The sequence below is a fragment of the Amphibalanus amphitrite genome, unplaced genomic scaffold (assembly GCF_019059575.1).
Source record: "Amphibalanus amphitrite isolate SeventyFive unplaced genomic scaffold, NRLGWU_Aamphi_draft 000314F_arrow, whole genome shotgun sequence".
NCBI classification, from domain to species: domain Eukaryota; kingdom Metazoa; phylum Arthropoda; class Thecostraca; order Balanomorpha; family Balanidae; genus Amphibalanus; species Amphibalanus amphitrite.
The window spans coordinates 164,208-190,952 of record NW_024881809.1 but is presented as its reverse complement, the minus strand read 5'-3'; the positions used below and the strand labels follow the sequence as shown (position 1 = coordinate 190,952).

General features: G+C 48.0%; 2 protein-coding genes and 1 long non-coding RNA gene across 3 annotated transcripts in view; 2 read left to right on the top strand and 1 right to left on the bottom strand.

The window, feature by feature from the left end:
* Window positions 1–1,172: 1,172 nt before the first annotated feature.
* LOC122388239 overlaps window positions 1,173–26,745 on the top strand; it is a 49,620-nt gene continuing 24,047 nt past the window's right edge. Inside the window, exon 1 of the long non-coding RNA XR_006257759.1 lies at window positions 1,173–1,424. This is a non-coding gene — a long non-coding RNA (uncharacterized LOC122388239). The remainder of the gene's footprint in view (window positions 1,425–26,745) is intronic.
* Window positions 6,108–8,178, bottom strand: LOC122388235 (cytochrome P450 2C15-like). The gene is made up of 2 exons (XM_043379122.1): window positions 7,965–8,178; window positions 6,108–7,644 (listed from the first exon to the last, which is right to left on the bottom strand). Exons 1-2 carry the CDS (start codon window positions 8,047–8,049, stop codon window positions 6,272–6,274), a joined length of 1,458 nt encoding a protein of 485 aa, XP_043235057.1. The 5' UTR covers window positions 8,050–8,178; the 3' UTR covers window positions 6,108–6,271.
* Window positions 18,116–21,044, top strand: LOC122388237 (cytochrome P450 2C15-like). Its single transcript, XM_043379124.1, has 2 exons — window positions 18,116–18,334; window positions 19,524–21,044. The coding sequence occupies exons 1-2, from the start codon at window positions 18,250–18,252 to the stop codon at window positions 20,891–20,893; spliced, it is 1,455 nt and encodes a 484-aa protein (XP_043235059.1). The 5' UTR covers window positions 18,116–18,249; the 3' UTR covers window positions 20,894–21,044.

Genomic DNA, 26,745 nt, shown 5'->3' with positions numbered 1-26,745 from the left:
ATCGAAATTTGCTGACATTTGAAAAGCATATTGACGTGGAAAAGGCATCGTCCAGCTTTTATTTACTTGGCAGAGCAGATAGTCCTACAGCTAAATCCTACCCTTCTTTACCAGGACGTAAGACATTTTAACCCTATTCCTGGCGGGCTCCGCCGGGACAAGAAACTGGCGGGGGGGGGGGGGCCGATTCGGCCCCCCCCTGAGATCTCGAGAACGAAGCAAGATAGCGACAAGCGGTAAACGGCATCGGATACGCACGGCCAAGATCTACAATTTTTACTAAGGTCATTTTCAGGTCAGGTCAAAGATGACGTCACAGGGGTCGAAAAAGTCAAAATGGCGGCACTAGATATGGAGAGAGTTTTTCTCGAATAACTTTCGAATTAGTCAAAATAGGAACAAACTAAGGGCATCATCGTGATCCTCTCGTCAATCCGCATCGAATGATATATATGTTGACCTCGAAAGGTCAAGGTCAAAGGTTGACCTCAGGTCACGTGACCTCGAGGTCATCATGTATATCATTCGATGCGTCTTGACGAGCTGAACACAATGAGACCATCCACGCGTCTGTATCTTGTTCCTGTACGGAGTTATTGGCCAAAAACCTTTGGTGACCTTTGATGACGTCACATGACCTCACAGCTGCCCAACAGCAAAACAGACCTCAAGGTAGTGAAGGTTGATCGTATATGAAGTCATGTATCGTATATGGGGCCATTCCGACCCGTTTTAGTGGTAAAAACAGGGAGTTGATTTTCCCCCATTGACTTATAATGGGGAGGTCGCGAAATTGACCTGACCTTAGGTCACCGATATCAAAATTCCGAGATATACAAATTGCACATACTGGTACCCTTACTAAACCCTGAAGAGAAGAAATTGATCGGTCAAAAACTCTAGCTCTGGCGTGATTGCAAACTTTTCTGAGGTAGCGTCACCAAACCGCCTCTGGTGACCTGACCTGAGGTCAGATCAACTCAAAATTTTCAGACATGTTGCGTAGAAGCCTTTTAAGAAAAGTCAGAAAATTTGAGCTTCCTAGCTCAACGTGTTTGGGAGATATAACCAAAAAACCTCAGGGGGGGGGCTCCTGAGGCCCCCCCCCGCCAGGAATAGGGTTAAGGACAGCTCACTTGGAAGTACCGTAACCCTGTAACACGTCCAGCGCGCGCCTTGGTGGAGCAGCCTCCCTGCGGCACGGACGGCCGTTCCGATATGGGGAGCAGCCTGGTGCGCGGCTGCCGGCGGCCGGCCGATGACGCCGATGACGCCGACGACTGGCGTGATGACGCCGAGGACCTTCCCGAGAACCAGCTGGTCGTGCCGGAGCCGCTCACCGCAGAGGACAAGGTGCGCCTCCGACAGACCTGGAACGCCCTCGAGTCGGATCCCGCCGCTGTCGGCATTATCATGTTCACCAGGTGAGGCGCGGTGGCTGGAGAGCTAGGATGTCGAAATGTCGAGGTGATATTCCCTTATTTATGATATGATATGATATGATATATTATATTATATGATGTTTATGATATTATAACCAACAACTCATAGAATATCCCAAATATAGCTAAGAAATTACCATGCATAAATATAATTGTTCCTGGATTTTGATTCCACCATGGTGTGATGTATAGGGTTTAGGGCCACCTGGAAGACACCGAACAGCGGTACCGAAAATTCCACCCAATTATTGATCAATATTTGGTTTCAATTCTCGGAGGCCCTGATCGTGTTATACCCTTTAAGCAACATAACTACAAATATCTTTAAAAACTGCCGAATTAATGAAAGCTCGCTAGCTAGCATCTTTCCGCAAGCCCAGCTGCGCCCCATTCTCTGGTGTATCTGACGATCCAGCGGCCAAATTGGCTCAGCTTTCTGACGCAGGCGGATTAGACTGTTTCAGACCTGCCGCGAGTAGCTCATTATCCCAGCGCTGCTAGCATTGATAGGTCAGCTTCTTTCAGTTCTACAGCCAACAAAATTAAAGCGAAGGTCCGCTTTTTATTGGCGAAGGTCCGCTTATAGCTGTGCGGGAGACGTCATACGACGGTTAATCTTATTAACCCGCGCCCTGCTGGGGGTCCTGGATTTCCACGCCCTGCTGGGGGGGGGGGGGGGTGTTTGAACACCCCCCCTTCTAACTCGGCTCCTGGGCCACGTAGCGATACGCGGAAGGCGGCGTTCGAAAGAGCGTCAAAAATAATGACGAAATCACTTCGGTCGATTTTTTGGTCAGGTCAAAGGTTAGGTCACCAGAGGTCATTGAAGGCGAAATTTCGCCGATTTCCAGGTCGAATGTCGACAATTTCCAAGAAGCCAACGCATAACTCGGGAACCAATAGAGCTACAGCGCCGCGGAAAAGCGCATTCGATAGCCCTATTAACGCCCTTTCTGAGCAATTCCCTCAGATTTGACCTAACGTCAACGGTTTTGCCTGCAGGGGGCAAAAACTGCAAAAATAGCCGATTTTTTCGGAAACAGTTTTCTGCAATAACTTTTGACCCAAGCCTTGTACGAGCTTACTTTTACCGGCATCGTGTTCCTCTCGTCAAGACGCATCGAATGACCTATAACTTGACCTTGAAAGAAAGGTCAACTTGAAAATTTGACCTCAGGTCAAGGTCATGACCTGACCGGAAAGGGTCATGTTGCATATCAGTCGATCCGTATCGTCGAGCTGAACACATCTAAGGCGTTTTCAGCGCTCTAGCATGCCTTTATCAAAAGTTATTTGCGAAAAACTGTTAGATACCATTCGTGACCTAAGATGACCTCAGGGCATAAACAGGGGTCACGGACACCATTTTCATGTTCAGTGTGTCTAAACCACTTGTAATTCTGTGTTTGGGAGTGTTTATAGTGTCTTTCGTCCAAAAGAGGCGCATTTCAATTTTCTCCCATTGACTTATAATGGGGAGGTCGCAAAATTGACCTGACCTTAGGTCATCGATATCAAAATTCTGAGATATACATTTTGTACATGCTATTGCTCTTAGCAATCGCTGAAAGTTTCAAAGCGATCGGTCACTCGGTGTAGCTATGACAGACATTGAAACTTTTTATGAGGTGAGGTCACTTCAAGTGACCTGGTGACCTGACCTTGAATGACCTTGGGCTGAAATTTTCACAACATGTGTAGAATTGATGCATGATAAGGTGTACCAAAAACGGCGGCGCTCCGCGCCGCCGTTTTTGAGATATTCGCGAAAAACCACAAGGGGGGGGGGTGTTCAAACACCCCCCCCCAGCAGGGCGCGGGTTAATGATGATGGCAGAACCACGTCCGTCAATATCACATCGTTATTGACTTGGCTTTGTTTCCAACGAAATGCCTGCCAATGTGGTTGGATTCTTTTAGGAGAATGGCACCAAAGCGTATCGAATGGAAGCTGACGCCTGACACTGCTATATGTGTGGAAGATATTTGATGCCACTCTGCATGTGAGTCCTGAGATGCGACTAGTAGCCCTCGAAATTTCAGTGCGTGGTGCATTTTGCACATACATAGGATGAAGTCTGGAGCGCCGGGGTGGCTTACAGCCTCCCCGGCTCGGAGGTAAGCAATACTGATCTCCCCGGGGCCGGAGCGGCAATCGCCGTGTGCCGCCCCGGCTCGGCTTCGCCAGACGGGCCGCACGGCACGATGCCCGTAGTGGGGCATGCTTTGAGGTATTCATGCGGTCGTGGAGTGTGGGAAGGGGGACTGGAGAATGGTAATAGTGGGCCTGTGTTGAGAGTGGGAAAATTAATGTACGTGCATACTGTTGTGGTGTTTTGTTTCATTCTGCTGTGTTTCAATGTGCTCAATAAATTGTGATACTGAAAAAAGTTAAGGCTCGGCGATGAACCATACGGTCAGAAGAGTTGTTAAAAATTGATAGGATACCCATTTCCCATTTTCAAGAGCTGGCCAGATGGCAATTCAACCCTTTCAGGAGCATTTTAACCCGACCAGCGCGGTTGAGGTGGCGGGGAGATATCAGAACCCATACTGATTTGTAGATAGTTGCAGTTGCATTTGTAGGTAGGTAGTTGCAGCGGGGAGGTAGTTGCAAAGTAGCTAAACAGTCTCCCGGCATTGTTGGCAAGATAGGGAGACACCGGCCTCACGAGGAGCATGCCTAGGTGGTTACGTTCAGACTAAGCTTATGCCGGTTAACCAGGGCAAGGGTGGAATGCCCTGTTCAGTTGTTCACCGGCTTGAGCTTAGTACCCGGTGGCCAGTCCCTGATCCCGGGTATCGAAAACGAGCTCTGCTGCTTGACAGGCACCTTTAACCTAACCACGAAAAAGTTGCTCTCGGAAAGAAATCGCAGAACATCAGATTATCTATCTAGAAATAAAAATCGTTCACAATTTAAAAAAGCAGGGCAAACAAAACTGCTATATCGAAATTTTCAAAATATGAAACACAAAATCTCTAGCTTTTCAAACTTATCATTTATATTTCTTTAGAGGTGCTTATTTTAAATTTTGTGAACATAAAAACGGTAACTAAAGGTAATAAGAGAACACTGTATTGCGTTCACACATTAAAAAAAACAATAACACAATATCTCTAAAACTGCTAGAGATATAACCATTTCAAAGAATACAATTCAGCGACTGTACTTTTGGCGTCACATTACTTTCAGCATGTGTACTAGTGATGTCAGTTACAGAAAATGGTGATACCGATACCAAACCAAATACCAACAATATCCATAGGAAAATACCAATACCAAACCAACTTCAGAAACTGAGAGAAATACCAACTTTTTACCGATTTCAGAGCCTCTTTTACATTAGCTACGATTCACAATACGCACAAAGTACCAAATGCATTAGCCTTGAAATACCAAATACCAAGTTGGTATCGGCTTGGTATCGGTATACCAAAAAGTTGGTATCCGATTGACATCTCTTATGTGTACCCACTAAGAGCTAGTCTAGTGTAAAATTCATTATAATTTTTCATCTCTTCCTGTCTAAATATGAACGTTCTCACCTCTTCTACGTGGATAATGTCACTTTTACTTAATAAGATGTTTATCACCGTGAATCGGTACAATTTTTCCTATCCTACTACGCCTTCCGGAAATACGACGGGGCTGTTTGCCCCCCCCCCCCCCAAGAGGACCTGGAACCTGACAGACCTCAACGGGGCGCTAGTTAACCCTTGCCCGCACATGCCATTTTCCCATCCTAGAACGCACATGGGGGGGGGGTTGCCACCCCCCCCCACGCCATTTCGTTCCTGTTGGAGATAGAGCTTAGCGGTAGAGACCAAAAAGATTCTTTGGAAAGAGACGAATCCAATGATACACAGTTTTACCTTCTCAGGTCAGTCATTGACCTTCCAGGTCAGGTCAAACTAAAAAATGTTGCTGTTTTGGGCCACCGTTGGATATCAAGTGCGCTGCTTATCATATACCGATGACGATGCCGTTTTCTGGTGCCAAGCCAGCTAGAACCTCTTTGTCACACTACCCGACCAGGTTTTTGCTGCTGAGGTCATTTCAGGTCAAGTTAGGTCAAGGTCAATTATATGTGTTTGTATGTCTGTGTGTGTCTGTGTGCATACTGATGTGTGCACCGATTGTTTATGTGTCCATATCACATGAAATCATGATCTGGGAAGCTTTTACCAAAAATGCAGTCAAAAAACTTCACAAAAAGTAAATTTCGCTTGCCCAAAACGCAATTATCTTAGATGACCTAGGTTGACCTTGACCTTGACCTTGACATCTGTACATCGTCGAACAACATGCTCCATGATAGGTGGGAGGTAAGACTGGCAAAAAAGGCCGAAATCAAGGTGTCAAAAGCTCACAAGGCCAATAGCCAACGCCAGATGTTGAGAATTGGCCATTTGGGTCATGACATGACCTGAAAAACAAGGTCATATCTCCGAAACCAAAAACCACAGAAACTTGAAATTTTCAGTGGACAACAAAGGATAGAAGAGCAGTTATACGAAAAATCAGCCTCCTAGCTCTAAAAATGTTGAGTGCAGAGCAGAAAGACTACCTGGGCGGGGTGGCAACCCCCCCCCCCCATGTGCGGGCGAGGGTTAAAACTTAAAACAGTTGCAAAGCTGGTCCTTCGACAACTATATCATGAATTCAACATAAAAATATATTGTACAGATAGAAAATAGATAAAAAACATACATATGACACACATGCATAACACACATACAAAACACACATACATATGAGCATTTTACAATGGCGTGAACTTACACAGCAGCCAGTAATGCCATGGCCATCTTTACAGTCTAGAACCCTACACATTTTCCATTATCACCAGATGGTATTCCGTGGGCTTCCGGATCAGTCTCTTGTACTCGATGCAGCTGAGGTCGTGGTCGAATCCATCCGGAAACCGAATCGTGAAACGCTGCAGGAGTCCCGTCACGAACAGGAAGAGTTCGGCACGCGCCAGGGCCTCCCCCAGGCACGACCGTTTGCCGACCGAGAACGGCATCAGGGCGCGATTCGGCTTGACACGACCCTGCTCGTCGAGGAACCGCTCTGGGCGGAACACCTCCGGCTCCGGGAAGTGCTTTTCGTCCATGTGTACGGCCATCAGCAGCGAGATGACTTGGGCTCCGCGCGGGATCGTGTAGCCACCAAGCTGAATCTCTTCGCGAGTCACATGCTCTACACCGGTGGGGGCGATGTTGGCCATGCGCTGGGTCTCCATTATGAAGGCCTCTGTGTAGGGCATGCGGGTCCGATCCGACAGGGCCGGCGGACGCTCCTTGCCAACGACGTTGGTGATCTCTTCCTGCACCTTGCGCTGCACTTCTGGATGTAAAGTCAGATATATGAAGGCCCATCGCAGAGTGGAAGTGGTCGTGTCGTAGCCTGCAATAAATAAATCCATCATGCAGCGAAGCATGTGTCTTTTGGTGAAGAGCTCCGGGTTGCGACTGCGCTCCTGCAGCATGCAGTCGATGTAGTCGCGAGGCTCGCCATTCAGGTCCACCGTCTCCTCATGTTCTTGAATTGCCGGCCTCATCAGTGTTTTAACGGACTCTCTGAACCTCTGTCTAACCTTGTCCATTCCCGTTACCCATCCTGGCAGTCGAAGCAACACCGGGAACATTAGTACTACAATGAACAGACTTTTGAAGCTATCGAACTCATCGAAGGACGTCATAGCTTGCAGAGCAGCGGTGTCCGTGCGATCGATTTTCTTGCTGGCCACAATTCGCCAGATGATATTGACAACGGCCACCCGCAGACTGTGATCGATACAAATTGGTTTACCGACGTTCGGCGCCAGGACATCGTCAATCAGCTCCTGCACCTGGTCCTGGATGACTGTCTCCAGCGTTGAGCGACCCATACCGAAGTTCCTCAGATGGTGGAGTGAGAAGCGCCGTGACTGCTTCCACAGCTCTCCGCTGCTGAACACAAGACCTTTATCGGCCATTACTAGACTGAAAATGATGTTTGTTGGTCGGTCAGTTGTTTCAACTTTACTGAAGGCCTCCCTGATCAAGTCGGGATCTGATATGACAAAGTTTGTCATCCCTAGGCTCGTGAATTGGTATATCGGGCCATATTTCTCCTTCCAGCGCAGAAGAACAGTTTCTCTTCGTTCTCGCTGCAAATCCAGGATGTTGCCAATGAATGGGAGACCTCTTGGCCCTGAAAGAAGAAGAAATGATCACTCCGTGATCACAGCTCCTAAGTCACAGTTATATGGTGCTTATTGTCATGCATTTTCAGGAATACCCGTAAATAGACAGCCTTTTGTGAGATCCATACATACTAGATCATTGCCACGGAGTTCGTTGCAAAATTACACCACTGCACTGTCTAAACTCACGCATGCTTTCCCATGAAATTAAGTCTGATTATACCTATACCTTACTCTCTCTTTTATTATGAGATTCACTGAAATGACAAGCTGAACACTCGGCGGATCCATGAGCATATCGTCGGATTCCACAGGGAGCACAACTCACCTGGCGGCGATGTTTTCTCGGAAAGTCTGCGGCTGAGAACCACTAGTACCACAATACCCACTAGAATCGCTGCCACCGTCCACATGACTGGTAATTTCGGGCCCCGCACTATGGGTCGCCCCTCCTGCTAGACGCATATACTATGAGTGGATCACTCAGCAGCATTCCGACATGACTGAGCACAACACGCTGAGTCAGCACGTATTTGTAGTCGGGCTGACGTCATGCCAGCGATACTAGCACCGGTCAGTGGCGTGCCGAGTCCGTCCCGCGCGGGGTGTGCGCTGACGGTGCCGCGTCACGCTGCATTGCAGACGTAGCTACAATGAGCATGCAATTTTGTATGTAACTAGTTGCGTGGTGTAGGTGTATGTATGTGTGTGACATAACAGTATGCTTGGATTTAACCCTCGCCGGCCGAGGGGGGAGGCGGGTGCCGCCCCCCCCCCCCCATAGGGTTTTTTCGCTATAGCTCCGAAGACGCTGGCGAAAGAGAGCTGAAACTTGTCATACCTGACCTTTGATTCAAGCCGAATCCCTCGACACCAATTGCACTTTCTGGTCAGGTCACTGACCTATGACGTCCTAAGTGAACCTCTGCACGGTCTTCAGATGTCGCAACTTCGCAACGCCCTCACTGCCAGAGGAGCTTTCACAGGGAAATGAAACTTGCAGGATCTAATATCCATTACGATTCTCACAAGTTGTATATCTCGGATTTTTCCTAAAGGTCATATGAGGTCAGGTCATATTCGTGACCACACCATTATAAGTCAATGGGGAAAAATTAAAACTGCTAGTCTGGCGCCGGAAACGATATCCAACTATCCCAAGCACATAGGATCGTCATTTGATGCACTTTTTGCAAGATTCATGCGTCACTTGCAATGTTAACCTTGCGTGACGTCATTTATGACGTCGTTAGGGTTATATTAGTTTTTCGTCAATAACTTTCGATCAAATTGAGCTAGCGAGTCGCTAAAGCCACCAATAGACTCAGGAAGACCTGCCGAATTGAATGATATGCGACATGACCTACTTCGACCAATTTCGTGACCTGGGGCGCTGACCTGACCGTGATCTAAGGTCAACAGTCAACACCCTAAGTTGACCTCACCCAAATAAAAAGTATATCCTTCGACGAGCCTGAGCGAGGCGAACATGATGCTGCCAAAATCGCGGCATTGCGGCCGTTTTTTTTTTTTTGCGAAGTTATTCACAAAAACTGCACCGTACCTTGGGGCACTTGGCCTGACCTCAGAGGTCACCGGTTGACCTAGGACCTGAAAATCGGTTATTAATCTCTGCGTCTCGTAACGGCGCACACGATCGTTTTTTCCGCGACGCGCTAGCTCCACCTGGGGCGAAACGGCGAGGGGGGTCGTACCCCCCCCCCCCTCGGCCGGTGCGTATGTAGAAAACCAATAGGACCGGCGAGGGATAACGGACACCAGGGCCCAATCTTACCAATACCGTCAATAGGACTTGGCAGCACTGGCCGGAGTTTACGACACTGATATCTAAATAATATGTCCTTTTTATTTAAATCTAGCTAATCCTGACCAATGATTTTGATAGCGTGTATAAATGTTGCCTGAATGAATGAATAAGTGAATGTGGAATAGTTATAAATGTTACAAAATGCCGTGAATGCGCATTCACGGCATTTGGTTAGATCGGGGCCCAGGTTCCGCGGTCCCATCAGTATGTTGTGACCTGCCCTGTGAGGTCGGCTGATCGCCCTACCCGTGTGAGCCGCCTTCCCCAGCGACGACCTGCGTGCGCCTCTGGTGCCCCTCGGCTCGGGTTGGGGTGCTGGTGAAGGCTCACCGTGACGCTGTTTGCCCGGCGTCTGCCGCGTGCGAGGAGCGGAAACATAACTGACGAGTCATCAACACGTGCACAATGCGCATGTTTATTGCCATGGTGAGGTCGCCATGTGATGCACAATGCGCATGAGACAGCTTTTGTGCTGACTGGTGGTAAAGTCACCTGCGCTAAGCTACTGTTGAGTATGAAACTTATTTGCTGAAAGGCGTCAAGCATTTCCAGTGCTTTGTTGATGGATATGATAAATAAATAGAACTACAAATTTACCTCATTTATCCACAAATGAAAGTGGATACCTATGTTCCAATCCACACCATGTATTTATTCATTTCGTCGGTTATCACTGCCATAAAATTGCTGTTCTTTTGCCTACCATATCAAAAATGATTGTCAATGGCTTTTATTGTTTCACATGCTATCAGGTAACGTCATATCCTTCGCCGGGCGAGAAAGGGGGTGATGCATCCCCTAAGGTTTTTCGCCAATGACGTTAAAACGGCGTCGCGTAGCGCCGCCAAGTTTAGCATGCTCTCTGGGATATTCGTTTGGCATCTTCCCTTAACCCTCGCCGGACCTATTGGTTTTCTACATTCGCGACGGCCGAGGGGGGGGGGGGTACGACCCCCTCGCCGTTTCGCCCCTGGTGGAGCTAGCGCGTCGCGGAAAAAACAAGCGTGTGTGCCGTTACCCCGCCAGTTGCTGGGGGGGGGGGCGGCGTTAAACGCCCCCACTTTTTCGCCGGGCCATAGTATAAAAACGGCGCGCCGCAGGCGCGCCAAATTTTGGCTACCTGTAGGGAATGGATTGAAGTTTATTGTGACAAAGTTTCAAAAAAATTGGTCGGAAAATTTTTTGAGATATCGAGGTTTTAGCGACGTCATGATTTCTGAGTTTTCGACCAAAAACGGCATATGTTCAAAAAATCATATAAAATCACAGAATAGACATACAGACATGCCGTAAACGCAATTAGACTGCCAATACCATGAAAAATCAAATGGCTATCTTCGATTATTGATTAGCGTTCCGCATTTTCCAAAATCTTGAACTGAATCTCGGCAATTTCTCGTGACTACTTCACAACCATGATACATGCATTTCTTAAATTTAACTTTTTGGGCCAAACACGTACACATATGATAAAATGAATGTCACCATCGTGTTCTACGCCCCAAATTACCCATAAAACATGTGTCACAGGCTGCGAATATCAGTTTTGATTTTCGGGGATATGTGCCTACCCGGTTGACCTGACCTTGACCCTGACCTATGCTTGACTGACCCCTACATGGAGCTGACTTTCTTGTAGACCTTATATGATGGATTGTGCACCGTTTTGACAGAGTTTATGACGAGAGGCGCCCATTGCGAAGTCATGAAGTCCATGCTACTGAAAGCCCGATTTCAGGTGTTTGACCTGACCTTGACCCGACCTGTGACCTCAAAATTCAACTTTAAAGTACTCATCTGTAGCGTCTCGTCGCGTTCTTTCGTTTGCCGCCTCGTGCGTTTCGCTGCGCCTATTGGTTCTCGAGTTATCGGCTGGGGGCGTTTAACGCCCCCCCCCCCCCCCAGCAAACGGTGGGTGGCCCCAGCAACTGCCGGGTTACGAGACGCAGAGATTGGTACCCGATTTTAACCCGGCAGGCGGTGGGCCTACCAGCCACCTTCCACGCGGTGGGGGGGGGGGGCATTTTTTTGCCACCCCCGTATCTCCGAAACTACTGGACGGATCCGCAAAATTCAAACGGCGTTCGATAGCCCTGTCAAATTTGTCGAAAGAAACTAAATTTCATTGACCTCGGGGTCACCGATGACGTCACAGGTCAGGTCAAAGATAAAATGTTTCACCGTTCTAGGGAAAGCGCTACAACACCGAGTAAAACGCATTTTGTCGAAAATCAGCGATAAGGCGTCAGTTGTCTAGTACATATGTTGCTATTAGAGGTCACTGGTCATACCAGGTCAGGTCACAGGTCAGGTCACCAAAGGTCACCAAGGGTCACCACATGAGCCCAACTTAACTAAGGTTATGTAATGCATGTTTTATGGCCAGTTTTTCATTTCCAACTCAATGGTGTTGATTATAAGACGATCAGGTACGGTTTAGGTCACTTTCTGGTGGAGGTCAGGTCAAGGTCAGGTCAAAAAAGGTCAAATTTCAAAATTGATATTTTTGCATAAAATGGGTATCGATTCAATGCAGATCGTCACGGGGAGTCTAATGGTGGTCTTTGTTTTGCGCTACGAGGTCCAGAATTGCTAAAAATTGATTTTGAAAATTTGACGTCATCAATTTTGAACAGTTTTTTTCGCTATAACTTGGCCAAAAATAGAGGTATCGATCTCAAGTTTGGTATGTAGATAGAAGGCGGTAGGGACTATCCCATATGTTCCGGTTTTTTTTCGAAATTCAAAAACTTTTTCGATTTTTTGGCTATTATATTCAAAAAATCTATTTTTTGATTTTTGGGGGTCAAAATCCAAAAAAAATCGAAAAACCGAAATAGCAGTTTTGTAGCGCTGTTGATTCCGCACCTTTTATGTGAAAAACATTGTCCTGTATCTCTAAAGCTGTAGGCCTGACAGCTCTTCCCGCGAAACCTTTTTTTGGGTCGAAAATAGCAAAAATGACGTCACTCTGACGTCATTAGCGGCCAACCTATCATAGCCTTTGGAAAAATTTTAGTCACCATGTGCGCTAGCTGCTCCCGGGAGGGTACTGAAAGTTTGGTGACGATCGGCGTAGCGGTTCTCGAGATATATTGAAAAAACTAAAGGGGGGCAAAAAATGCCCCCCCCCCAACTCCTGGAAGGTTAAGGTCCTAGGTCAACGGGTGACCTCTGAGGTCAGGTCACGTGGTCTAAGGCACGGTTCCGTTTTTGGTGAATAACTTCGCAAAAAATGACCGCAGAGCCGTGATTTTGGCAGCATCGTGTTTGCCTCGCCCAGGCGCGAAATGACTTAGATTTTACTCATCATCTAACAATCTGAAACCCAATGCCCGCTTCTAGGTATATGGAGCTTGTACCATATTAACGATAGGAGCCAATCGCCAGGGAAAGGGGGGGGGGGCTCGTACTCGTACTAACCCCCCTCGCCGTCCGCGTTATGAAGAAGGCTCTCGCCTGGCGAGGGAAATTTCCCTACTAACTATAGGTATTTCTTGGTATGAATAGAGTTCTGCAGTATTTTGCGTATCTATCACCATTAACACGCGCAGTGGAAGGGCTGCGAGTACTATGCCCAGTGGAAGGGGGGAGGGGCGGATGTCGCCCCCCCCCCTAAGATCTCAGCTCCCACTGGAGCTAGAAAGACGAAATTTGGACGGTAGGTGAAGGCCCTTGGGAAATCTGTTGTGTGTAAATGGCATGACCCTAGGTCAATATCTTCAAGGTCAAATGAGGTCAAATGTGGTCAAATCTGCCATATGAGCGACTTTTTTGCGTTTACACGCCGATAACTCAAAAAGTTACCGGTCGTTTTTCCTTATTCTTACGCTATACGAAAGAATATACATTTTTGCGTAGGTATGGTGAATTTCTTGTTAATCCAACAATAAATATGGCAGTTAGAACTTAGAAGCCTGCCAAGGGTAAGATGTCGCCGGCTGAAGCGGGATCGGCCGACGCGGGAAACGCGGCAATCACAATTTTTTGTTTACGACCCCGAAAGGTGGTTTTAGTTTTTCGCATATAACTTCGACAAAAATGGCCCTAGATCTATGTCAGTGGTACCATCGCATTCGCCTTGTCAAGCCGTGTCGAATGATATATACCTATATTTGTTTGGAAAAGGTTAACCCGCGCCCCGTTGGGCTCTGCCGAGCAACGCGCCCTGTTGGGGGGGAGGGGCAATTTGCCTCCCCCCACTAAGATCTCGAGAGCCACGCAACCTAGCGACAAGCCGCAAACGGTGTTGGAAGCCCTATTAGGGACCCACCTTGTGACCCAATTCTATTGACCTAGGTCAAACCGATGACGTCACAGGTCAGGTCAAAGGTCGAATTTTCACCGTTTACAGGCATTTCAAGAAATGCGTTGTAAAATCGAGTAAAATGCATTTCATTGAAAATCATCGGTAGGGAAATGTTCTTCAAACACATAATTTGCTATTTGAGGTCATTGATACCAGGTCAGGTCACAGAGGTCAGGTCACTGGGGGGTCACAATATGAAAGTGTCGTGTGATGCATGTTTTATGGTCCATTTTACATGACAAATGCGATTTTGTGGGTCAGGCAGCCTTTAGGGCGAGCTTAGGTCACGTTTTGGTCAAGGTCAGGTCAAGGTCAGGTCAAGGTCAGGTCAAAATAGGTCAAATTTCAAAGTTGATATTTTTGCATTAAATGGGTAGAGGTTCGATGCAGCTCGTCACGGGGAGTTCAATGGTGGTCTTTGTTTTGCCCTACGTCGTCTAGAATCGCTAAAAATTGAGTTCACAAATTTGACGTCATCATTTTTGAACAGTTTTTTTTTTCGCTATAACTTGGCCAAAAAATGAGATATCGATCTGAAATTTGGTATGTACATAGAACAGCGCAGGGACTATCACATATATTTCGGATTTTTCGAAATTAGAAAAAATTGGATTTTTTTAGTTTTTCTTAAAAAATCAATTTTTTGGAATTTTTGGGGTCAAAAACCTAAAATTTGGAAATCCGAGATAGCAGTTTTGTAGCGCCGCTTTTTCTCTACTTGACCATGTAAACAACTTTGAAATTGCTTGGTAAATGTAGATTTGGTGAGCGTTTCAAGATTGCATGTTTTTTTGCCCATTTTTGCTCGAACATGACCTAAGTTTGACCTCAATAACTCCTGACCTAAGGTGACCTAAGACTTGAAATTTGGTGTGAAGGTGTCAAATTGATGCCCGGGAAGGTACTTAAAATTTGCCGTTTTCTTGCTTTTCAGGAAAAACCACAGGGGGGCCAAATTACCCCCCCCCCCCCAACGAGGCGAGGGTTAACCCTCGCCCGTATTAGGGGGGGTCGAACTGACTCCCCTCGGTTTTTCGCAAATTACTCGCGTAAAAAGCGGCCGATCGCGATGAAACTTTCAGTACCCTCGAGTTTATCAATTTTACACCTACCCTGAAATTTCATGACCCTGACCCAAATGACCTTTGACCTGTGACCTACTTTTTGAGACCATGTTTGGCCGGAATCGCGATTCGGCGTATGTCGGCTCGCATTAGCGGCGCGTTTGCAGTCTTTTCGTGGTTTCAAGCGTTCAAACATCTGAAATGACGTTAGTCCCATGCATTAGGGTGTGTGTCAAGGTCATCTGAAGGTCAGGTCAGGTCATTGACCTTTGATGACCTCGGTTCACTTTTTCGAGTTTTACATGTTTCTAGGCCAGTTTTTGGAGCTGAATTCGAATTTAACAGCCATATGAACGTTTACGAAATAGTTTTGGTGCCTTCGTAACATGTTACGAAGCTGTCAGAGGCGGTTGACACCTACTACGAATACCCGGCAGGACCCCTACTGGTTGACCTGACCTGACCTGACCCGACCTGGCCTAAATGCATGAAGACATCATCTGTGATCAAAACTAACATGATATTCGTGATCAGCACCCCGAAAAACCCTATAGCAGCCACACTTTACGACATTCTAACAGGTCCCGATTTTCCCGACTTTTGGGTCATTGACCTGACCTGGAAGGTCAACCAATGACCTAGGACTTTAAAATTGGTATCTTCGGCTTCCTCTCGTCACGGGCAACACACTTGCTTTTTCCGCGAAGCTCTAGCTCGATCAGGGGCGAAACGGCAAGGGGGTCCAACGGATCCCCCCCCCCCCCTTAGGTACACGTTCGTGGCTAGAAAAACACCAATACGGGCGAGGGTTAAGTTTTATGTTGACCTCATGTGACCTCGAATGACCTTTGGTTGACCTTGACATATGAAAGGTCGTATATGATAGATTCGTACCCGCTGATCACGAATCTGGCATCCATTTTCCTCTAATCCTCCATTTAGAACCTCCGGATGGCAAAATTGTCTTATTTATTATTGCTTACTTAAATCAGTGAAATCGCCTCTAGCAAGGAAACTCTTGTGTGACCTTGACCTTTGAGCAGCCTTGTATCGTAAGATGAACCACAAATAGGGACCTGATAAGCCTCAAAACATTTCAAAACATCTTGAAAATTAGCACGCAAGATGTACGAAAAAGTGCAAAGTTTGAGGTCAATTTTGAGCATGACCTTGACCTTGACCGTTGATTTGGAGCACTTTTGCGGAATTCTCAGATTCTCGTCTTTCGTTTGACACCTAATTTTGCCGGTTTTATGCATCCTGCCGTCCTCTAGAACGCTTACTTTGAGATCACTGCACATGTGCCGGTTTTTGCCTTTGACCTAGACCTCTGACCTTCAAAATTGACTTGAGCTCAAAGATTGTAGGTGCTTTAGAATCGTCTTTAAGAACCTTTCGTTTGGTATCAGTTTTGCTTCCGTATCTCCCTTATTTACGGAGTTAGACGGGGGGGGGGGGGGGGCGAAAAACGCCCCCGGGCTGCGGTGGTTGAGATTACCCCCAGGGCCCGGCCGGGTTAATGCCATCTCCAGCAGAGAGCGCACCCTTAGTGCGCATATGAATTTTTCATGCTGGTCACTGCTTGCTGCTTTAACGGATCTATTAACCCGCGAGTTGCTGGGGGGGGGGGGCGTTAAACGCCCCCACTTTTTTCGCCGGGCCATAGCATAAAAACGACGCGCCGCAGGCGCGCCAAATTTTGGGTACCTGTAGGGAATTGATTGAAGTTTATTGTGACAAAGTTTCAAAAAAATCGGTCGGAAAATTTTTGAAATATCGAGGTTTTAGTGACGTCATGATTTCTGAGTTTTCGACCAAAAACGGCATATGTTCAAAAAATCATATAAAATCACAGAATAGACATACAGACATGCCGTAAACGCCATTAGACTGCCAATACCATGATCAATCAAATTGCTATCTTCGATTATTGATTGTCGTTCCGCATTTTCCATAATCTTGAACTGAATCTTGGCAATTTTTCGTGACTACTTCACGACCATGATAAATGAAATTCTTAAATTGAACTTTTTGAGCCAAACACGTACACATATGATAAAATGAATGTCACCATCGTGTTCTACGCCCCAAATTACCTATAAAACATGTGTCACAGGCTGCGAATATCAGTTTTGATTTTCGAGGATATGTGTCTACCCGGTTGACCTGACCTTGACCCTGACCTATGCTTGACTGACCCCTACATGGAGCTGACACTCTTGTAGGCCTTATAAGATGGATTGTGCACCGTTTTGACAGAGTTTATGGCGAGAGGCGCCCATTGCGAAGTCCTGAAGTCCATGCTACTGAAAGCCCGATTTCAGGTGTTTGACCTGACCTTGACCCGACCTGTGACCTCAAAATTCAACTTTAAAGTACTCATCTGAAGCGTCTCGTCGCGCTCTTTCGTTTGCCGCCTCGTGCGTTTCGCTGCGCCTATTGGTTCTCGAGTTATCGGCTGGGGGCGTTTAACGCCCCCCCCCCCCCCAGCAAACGGTGGGTGGCGAAATACCCCAGCAACTGCCGGGTTAAGTGGAACGTGTGCGTAATTCGTTTCATTCTGCTGTGGGAATGTCACATGTCGGGAATACGTGAAATTGAGGGTCCTCTTCCGTATGATTTTTACGTGAGACGTCACCCGAATTTGTGTCCCAAGTGTGAGGCTCTATCGGTCTGACGAGACCATTGCAGAACCGGATAGACGATGGGAATTAGGGGGAGCTACATTGGTCTGGGCGGGCACCCTGGTGACCCGCCGGGGCTGAGCCCATCACATGGACAGGCCGCCATCCCCGCTAGCGGTCCCCGCACCTGGCTACGGGCCCGCTCCTGAGGTGGCGCTACTCATGTTGGATAAAGGGGACTGTCCAGCCCGGAACAGGAAATGGTTTGAAGGCGGAGGAGAAGGATTTGACTATCCTGAGGATGGAAACAATGGAACGGACGACGGAGGTATTCAATAACGTTTTTAGGCTAACTGCACTATTGCCACCTCCTACAACCAGTTGTAGTGGTGCCAGATAAATTTCGATTCAATAAAAATCATTTCACCGTCTCCGGAGCTTGTCAGATTCTCCCTCCGCTCCTCCATGAATCATCCTGATTGAACAATGAACTGTAGGTGTCCTTGAGGATAGCATCTGTTTGTTTCATTCACGCACCTTCCCCACACCAAGGCTACAGCGCGTCTCATGAGGACTGCGCTGGCCAGACGCTAAGCACCACTTCACCTGGCGCCTCCTACAGCGCCCTCTGGGCCGCCTGCTCATCTCGTGACCTTGGGCTATACGACCGGCGATAGGGGCGCGGCTCGTGTCGACGCTTCGGGGAGAAGCGAGGCGTCGCAGCGTGCGCGTCGAGCCGCGCTGAGAGGGAGCTGTTCCGGCTAGTAACGAAGACTAGAGCAGCAGCCATGTGGGTGGTGGCTGTAACGGTTCTGGTGGTGCTGGTGGCACTGGTGTGGCACAGGAAAACAACAAACAAAAACCTTCCACCAGGTGAGACATCCAGCGGTGCGATTATACAATTGATCGCTCGGTGTGCGTTAATTGGCGAGTGTTAAGTGCAGCTGGCCTATCTCTTTCACACCAGCTGAAATTAAGTGTTTTAGAGTCTGCCGTCTCAAATGAAACATAACGTCGCGTGAACAGAACATGGAAGTGTTTGCTACTGTCTTGATAGCCAGGACTCAGGACCAATGAATTTTGCGGTTGGAAAACGTGTTATGCAAAGTCATAGCAAAGCAGATTAAACACTTGAGCGATCAATATTATGCAAGGTCCATTGTAAACCTTCCAAATTTGTTGAAACCTCGCGAACACTAAACACACATAGAGCACTGGTGACGATGCCATCGAAGAAACCATATGAAAACATTCTGCCATGGTTATCATAGCGACCACCATATAATGCCACTCGATATCCGCTTTGCATTTTCCCCTTAGCAAAGCAGCCACACCCATGTGCTGGTTAAGGTCCTCAAGTAACTAAGTCAACTTCCCCCTCTATCAATCGCGTGGTGATACATTAGGTATTACAGTGTAGACGGTCTTTAGAGTCGTAAATGAATCATCATACACAGAGCAGCCGTATGTCCAGGGCCCTGTTTCACGGCAAGAGGCTACAGTGCGCTTCGCGTATCGCGGTAGGCATTGGTTTTCCAAACGCCAAACCCGAACGCTCTTATAATTGAGAGCGTCCGAGTTTGTTAATGTTTCCATGGAAACTAATACTACGATAGTCGATACGCGTTGCGTCATGTGGTGAAACATACCGGAAATCAAATAAGTGTAGGTAGCAGTAGTGCCGCCATGGACAAGGGAGTCCCTGGAGGTGGACAATGGATGTTACAGATCAGCCCAAGGCATCCGGACGCTTTCATCTGTAAAACCATTTGATCTGGCCCGTGAAAGACATATTCTGAGTCATTACATACCTTCTACATATAAACATATTTTATCGGACCAATGTTTTATCGCTTGCTCCCAGATGCGTGTCACATGATTCATGGAGAAGACAAAAGCGAATTGGGACGGTTGGCTGCGCTTGCTGACAATATGTATGTTATACAATACTGCTATGCCAATTATCGAGCTGATTACGTATAATCTACGTTTTCACAGAAATCACTTTGGCAGACGTATCGAGCAGGTGATCGTCATGTCATCTTGTCTGTTTTCGTTCCAGGTCCTGGAGGCCTTCCCGTGATCGGACAGCTTACCAAAGCTGTTGATCCCAGAAAGGAGCTTCATTTCTTAGCGTGGAAGAAACAATATGGCCCCATATTCCACATAACATCGATGTCTGAACATCTAATTGTGCTATCTGAACCAGACCTGATTCGGGAGGCCTTCAGTAAAGCCGAGGCAGCAGATCGTATATCCAATGTGATCATGGCCCTTTTCTACGCTGACAAAGGCCTGATCTTCAGCAGCGGAGAACTTTGGAAGCAGTCACGTCGTTTCTCTCTCCACCATTTGCGGAACTTTGGGATGGGTGGCGCAAAACTGGAAAGCGTCATCCAAGACCACGTCCAGGACCTGTTAGATAAGGTGGTTGCACCGAGCGAAGGAAAACCACTCAACATTGACCGCAGCCTACGCATTGCCATTTCCAACGTCATCTGGGGTATGGTGTCCAGCCAGAAATTCGCTGTAACCGACACCCGAGCACTTGATGTTTTGAGACCCTTCGACGAGATATCAGGGTTTGTCGGCCGCTTCGTCGTGCTGGCTATGTTTCCGATACTGTTGAGACTACCCCATTGGCTTAATGGTCTGAGCAAGGTCTACAAGATATTCAACGGTCCCATCGACACACTTCTCCAACCAGCGCTCGATGAACATGAGCGAACGGTAGACCTGAATGGCGAGCCTCGCGACTACATCGACTGCATGCTGCAGGAGCGCAGTCGCAACCCGCAGCTCTTCACCAACAGGCACATGATTCGCTCCATCCTGGACCTCTTCCTGGCAGGCCATGATACCACTGCAGTGACCATCGAATGGGCCTTTATCTATCTGTGTCAGCATCCGGAAGTCCAGCGAAAGGTACGAGAGGAGATCACCAACGTCGTTGGCAAGGAGCGTCCACCGGCCCTGTCTGATCGGACCCGCATGCCCTACACAGAGGCCTTCATAATGGAGACCCAGCGCGTGGCCAACACAGTCCCCACCGGTGTGGAGCACGTGACTCGTGAAGAGATTCAGCTTGGAGGCTACACGATCCCGCGCGGAGCCCAAGTCATCTCGCTGCTGATGGCCGTTCACATGGACGAAAAGCACTTCCCGGAGCCGGAGGTGTTCCGCCCAGAGCGGTTCCTCGACGACCAGGGTCGTGTCAAGCCGAATCGCGCCCTGATGCCGTTCTCGGTCGGCAAACGGTCGTGTCTGGGGGAGGCCCTGGCGCGTGCCGAACTCTTCCTGTTTGTCACGGCGTTGCTGCAGCGCTACTCGCTGCGGTTCCCGGACGGCTTCGACCACGACCTCAGCTGTAACCAGAAAAAGATGCTCGTTCGCGAGCCATCACCGTACGAGCTTGTGCTGGAGCGGGTATGAAACATAGGTCTCAAAGCCGGTCGTCGAGAGCAAGGCCGTACAAGAAGTACAGTTTCAACTGGGTCTATGACGGGTGTCAGTAAGCAATCATGCCCTGTCTGGTCAATGGTCGTGAGTAAATGACGCTGGAAATACATACATTCGTAATGTCGAGCTGATGGCAAGACGAACTGGTTCGTGTGAAGAATAGTTCTCTGTGATGTTACTGAGTATTGACGGTAGGTACGATTTAACCCGCGCCCCACTGGGGTCTGCGTATAACACGCCCTACTGGGGGGGGGGGGGGGCTATTCATAGCCCCCCCCCTCCTAACTCCGAAACTACTGGGCCGATCGTCAAAATTCAAACGGCGTCTGATAGCCCCGGAAAAACTGTCGAGCGAAACCTAATTTTATTGACCTCGAGGTCACTGATGACGTCACAGGTCAGGTCAAAGTAAAAATTATTAGCATTTTGGCTTCTTCACGTTTTGGGCTCTGGCCGCCGTCTTACAAGTCAGATCAGGCTCATTTTTGGTTCACACACTCGTGAACAGATGCTCTAGATACTCTGAGGGTACCAAACTTGTACTTTGATTTTCAGGTCAAGGTCAGGTCATCACAGGTCACGAAAATATTATATCATCCGTCGGTCACGTGACACATGTTTTATGGTCCATTTAGGCCAAACATTTCGAATTTGATGTCGTCTGTGTCATGCGAGGTCATTTTGAGTCAAATTTAGCTTAGGTCAGGTCACTTTCAGGTCAAAAAAGGTCAAATTTTGAAGTTAAAATTTTTCAACAAAAAAGGTGTCTATTCGATGCAGTTTGAGCTCAGCAACACGATGGTGCTATTTATATTGGCGTACGATGTCAAATTCGTGCTGAAAAATTGATTTGAAAAATTAATAATTGTTAATTTTTTGTAATAATGCGTATAACTTGGCCATTTTTGAAGATATTTAGCTAAAACTTGCTAGAGGTAGTCATAATAATGCGTTCTATCACATATATTCCGGTTTGTTCGAAAAGTCAAAAACTTTTTGAAAAAAATGTAAAAATATAAATTTTGAATTTTATTATTTAAAATTTTCGAAATTTTCAAAATTTCGAAAATCCGAGATAGCAGTTTGATAGCGCAGTCTATTCTGAGTCCTCTCATGCAAAGAAATTGGATCTAGCTTAAAAACTGAGCTCTTGGGAGCGATTGCCGTGGTTCAATGTTTTGCGTCGAAATCGGCCGAACATGACGTCACTCTGACGTCATTTCCGGCCGACCTATGGTAGGTACGAAGTTCAAATTTTGACACAAGGTGTCAAATTGATGCAGCCGAAGGTACTGAAAGTTTGGCGTCGATACGTCAAGCGGTTTGGAAGTTATTGCAGAAAAACGGGAGGGGGCTATAAATAGCCCCCCCAGTGGGGCGCGGGTTAACCCTCGCCAGGCCATGGCCTTTTTCATAACGCAGACGGCCAGGGGGGTACGACCCCCCTCGCCGTTTCGCCCCTGGTGGAGCTAGCGCGTCGCGGTAAAAACGAGCGTGTGCGCCGCTACGAGACGCAGAGATTGATACCCGATTTTAAGGTTCTAGTTCAGACCGGTGACCTCTGGGTTCAGGTAAAGTGCCCAAAGGTACGGTTCCGTTTTTGGTTAAAAGCTTCGCAAAAAACGGCCGCTGAGCCGCAATTTCGGCAGCAGCGTGTTCGCCTCGCTCAGGCGCGTTGAATGGTATACGTTTTGTTTGGATGAGGTCAACTTAGGGTGTTGACCTCAGGTCACGGTCAGGTCAGCGCCCCCGGTCACGAGGCTGGGCGAAGGAGGTCATGTCGCATATCATTCGATTCGGCAGGTCTTCCTGAGTCCATTGAAGGCTTTCCCGACTCGCTAGCTCAATTTCATCGGGAGTTATTACCGAAAAAATATGACCCTAATAACGTCATAAATGACGTCACGTAAGGTCAGCATTGCAAAAGTGACGCATCTTACCTTGCATTTCTACCCATTGATTTATAATGTTGAGGTCACGAAAATGACCTGACCTCATATGAGCTTTAGGAAAACCCGAGACATACAAGTTGTGAGACTCGTAATTGATATTAGATCCTCAAGTTTTATTTCCCTGTTGAAGCTCCTCGGGCAGTGAGGGCGTTACGAAGTTGCAGCATCTGAAGACCGTGCAGAGGCTCACTTATGACGTCATAAATCAGTGACCTGACCTGACCCGAAAATGCGTTTGGTGTGAAAAGATCCGGATTGAATGAAAGGTCACGTGTGCAAAGTTTCAGCTCTTTATCGCCGGCGTGCTCAGAGCTATTGCGAAAAAACCTATGGGGGCGCCCCCCCCGGATGGCGAGGGTTAAAACTATGTGACGTCATTTTACAATGAAAATATTGGAATAGGCGAATCCATGTACCTGAGAAAGGTACATGGATTCGCCTATAAAGAGAAAATAATAATATCAATGTACTGCCTCCCATCTTGGCGTGCCTGAATCCGTTTATGATTAACGAAAACGTGTATTTTGTGCTCAGGTTGCATATTTTACGTTATAACGCATCATGTCATAAGATACATGACATACCATGACAAAAACTTAACCCTCGCCGGCCGAGGGGGGGGGGGGGGCGGGTGCCGCCCCCCCATAGGGTTTTTTCGCGATAGCTCCGAACACGCTGGCGATAGAGAGCTGAAACTTGGCATACCTGACCTTTGATCCAAGCCGGATCTTTTGACACTAATCGCATTTTTGGGTCAGGTCAGGTCACTGACCTATGACGTCATAAGTGAACCTCTGCACGGTCTTCAGATGTCGCAACTTCGCAACGCCCTCACTGCCAGAGGAGATGTCACAGGGAAATGAAACTTGCAGTATCTAGTATCCATTATGAGTCCCACAACTTGTACATCTCGGATTTTTCCTAAAGGTCATATGAGGTCAGGTCATTTTCGTGACCTCACCATTATAAGTCAATGGGGAAAAATTCAAACTGCTATTCTGGCGCCGGGAACGATCTCCAACTATCTCAAGCACACAGAATCGTGATTTGATGCACTCCTTGCAAGGTTAGATGCGTCACTTTTGCAATGTTGACCTTGCGTGACGTCATTTATGACGTCATCAAGGTCAAATTAGTTTTTCGTCAATAACTCTTGATCAAATTGAGCTAGCGAGTCGGGAAAGGCACCAATGGACTCAGGAAGGCCTGCCGAATCGAATGATATGCGACATGACCTCTTTCGACCAACTTCGTGACCTGGGGGTGCTGACCTGACCTTGACCTGAGGTCAACACCCCAAGTTGACCTGACCCGGACAAAAAGTATATCATTCGACGCGCCTGAGCGAGGCGAACACGATGCTGCCAAAATCGGCGCTCTGCGGCCGTTTTTTGCGAAGTTATTCACCAAAAACTGAACCGTACCCTGAGGCACTTGACCTGACCTCAGAGGTCACCAGATGACCTAGGACCTTAAAATCGGGTACCAATCTCTGCGTCTCGTAACGGCGCACACGCTCGTTTTTTCCGCGACGCGCTAGCTCCACCAGGGGCGAAACGGCGAGGGGGGGTCGTACCCGCCCCCCCCCCCCCCTCGGCCGGCGCGTATGTAGAAAACCAATAGGTCCGGCGAGGGCTAAAAGTGGTTAGATGTAACTCGATGATGGACACTGACCAATGAAGATAGGTACTTTTCTTCACCTGGTGCAAGGTTTTTGTTCGACGTTTTCCTGTGCCACACCAATGCTACCAGCATCACCAGAACCGTTACAGCCACCACCCACATGGCTGCTGCCTGTCCCTTAGCTCGGTCGGTAGAGCGTTGGCCTCCGCATGGTGAGAGCACGCGTTCCGTTTACAACAGTCCGGGATCGAAGCACGACGGGCGTATGACGTTCATGGGCCTCCTGACAGACATGGTTGCGGTTGGTGGCAGGCCGTAGCAGGCCGTAGCCAGGCGAAGTCAGTGAGGGGACCGGTCGTGCGCGGCTATGTGCGCACGTTATTAAACTTTAATTAAAACTCCAAATTCTGCCATAGAACCGGAATTGCGCGATCGGAGGTTAGAGGGCAGAGTCACCGCACCAAGCTTCGGTTAGCGGGGGCTCTGTCATTGTGAATCCTTCCATCCAAAAGGTTCGGGCTAAATTTGAAAAATGCTGATTTCAGTCTGGCCTCGACGCCCCTCTCACAAACCCAGATAGCCGTGCAGGTCACGAGCCGCCCGTCCCCACACTTACCTGCCGCGAGCTGCGCTGTGCGCAGTCACAGAGTACATGGGTGAAGGTCACCAAGGGACCGAGGGTGCCCTCCTGGACGGCGAGCGATGCGCCAGTCGGCGTCGGCGGCAGTCGGTGACGTAAGCGATGTTTGGTCTAGTCAGCTACACGCATGATTACGAAGACAAATGGAACCCCACTTATAGTGAGGATTGTTAAACGACTTAGTTCAGGCACCTACAAAAGATCAACGCCTACAGCGGCATATTGATGGGTATGGTAATTGGTATTGTATTGTATTGTATTGTATTGTTGTTGGTTGATTGGTGCTAGTCAGCACACCAGAAAGTATGCATATCTTTGTATAAGAAAACTTGCTTTATAACTACGCATCAACTCAGAAAGAAGCGGAAAAAGATAAAGAATTGAAAGTTGAACTATCATTTCACCCTCGGCGGACCTATTGGTTTTCTACATACGCGCCGGCCGAGGGGGGGGGGGGGGGAGGAGCGGGGTACGACCCCCGTCGCCGTTTCACCCCTGGTGGAGCTAGCGTGTCGCGGCAAAAAACGAGCGTGTGCCCCGTTACGAGACGCAGAGATTGATACCCGATTTTATCCCTCGCCGGCACAGGCTATTTTGAGTCCTTCGACGGCACAAAGGGTGGTGGCAGGCCGTAGGCAGCCTGCCGTGGCAGGCCGTGGCATCAGGTGACCTTGACACCCACCCTAATGCATGGGAGCAACATCAAATCACATGTTTGAACGTTTGAAACCACGAAAAGCTTGCAAACGCGCGGCTAATGCGAGCCGACATACACCGAATCGCGATTCCGGTCAAAGATGGTCTCGGAAAAGAGGTCACAGGTCTAAGATCATTTGGGTCAGGGTCATGAAATTTTCAGGGTAGGTGTAAAATTGATCAATGCGAGGGTACTGAAAGTTTCGTCGCGATCGGCCACTTTTTACGCGAGCTATTTGCGAAAAACCTTAGGGGGTTCCATCAACCCCCCCTGTGCCCGCGAGGGTTAACCCGCGCCCGGCTGGGGGTCCTGGATTTCCACGCCCTGCTGGGGGGGGGGTGTTTGAACACCCCCCTTGTAACTCGGCTCCTGGGCCACGTAGCGATACGCGGAAGGCGGCGTTCGAAAGAGCGTAAAAAATAATGACGAAATCACTTCGGTCAATTTTTTGGTCAGGTCAAAGGTCAGGTCACCAGAGGTCATTGAAGGCAAAATTTCGCCGATTTCCAGGTCGAATGTCGAAAATTTCCAAGAAGCCTACGCATAACTCGGGAACCAATAGAGCTACAGCGCCGCGGAAAAGTGCATTCGATAGCCCTATTAACGCCCTTTCTGAGTAATTCTCTCAGATTTGACCTAACGTCAACGGTTTTGCCTGCAGGGGGCAAAAACTGCAAAAATAGCCGATTTTTTTGGAAACAGTTTTTCTGCAATAACTTTTGACCCAAGCCTTGTACGAGCTTACTTTTACCGGCATCGTGTTCCTCTTGTCAAGACGCATCGAATGAACTATAACTTGACCTTGAAAGGTCAACTTGAAAATTTGACCTCAGGTCAAGGTCATGACCTGACCGGAAAGGGTCATGTTGCATATCAGTCGATCCGTATCGTCGAGCTGAACACATATAAGGCG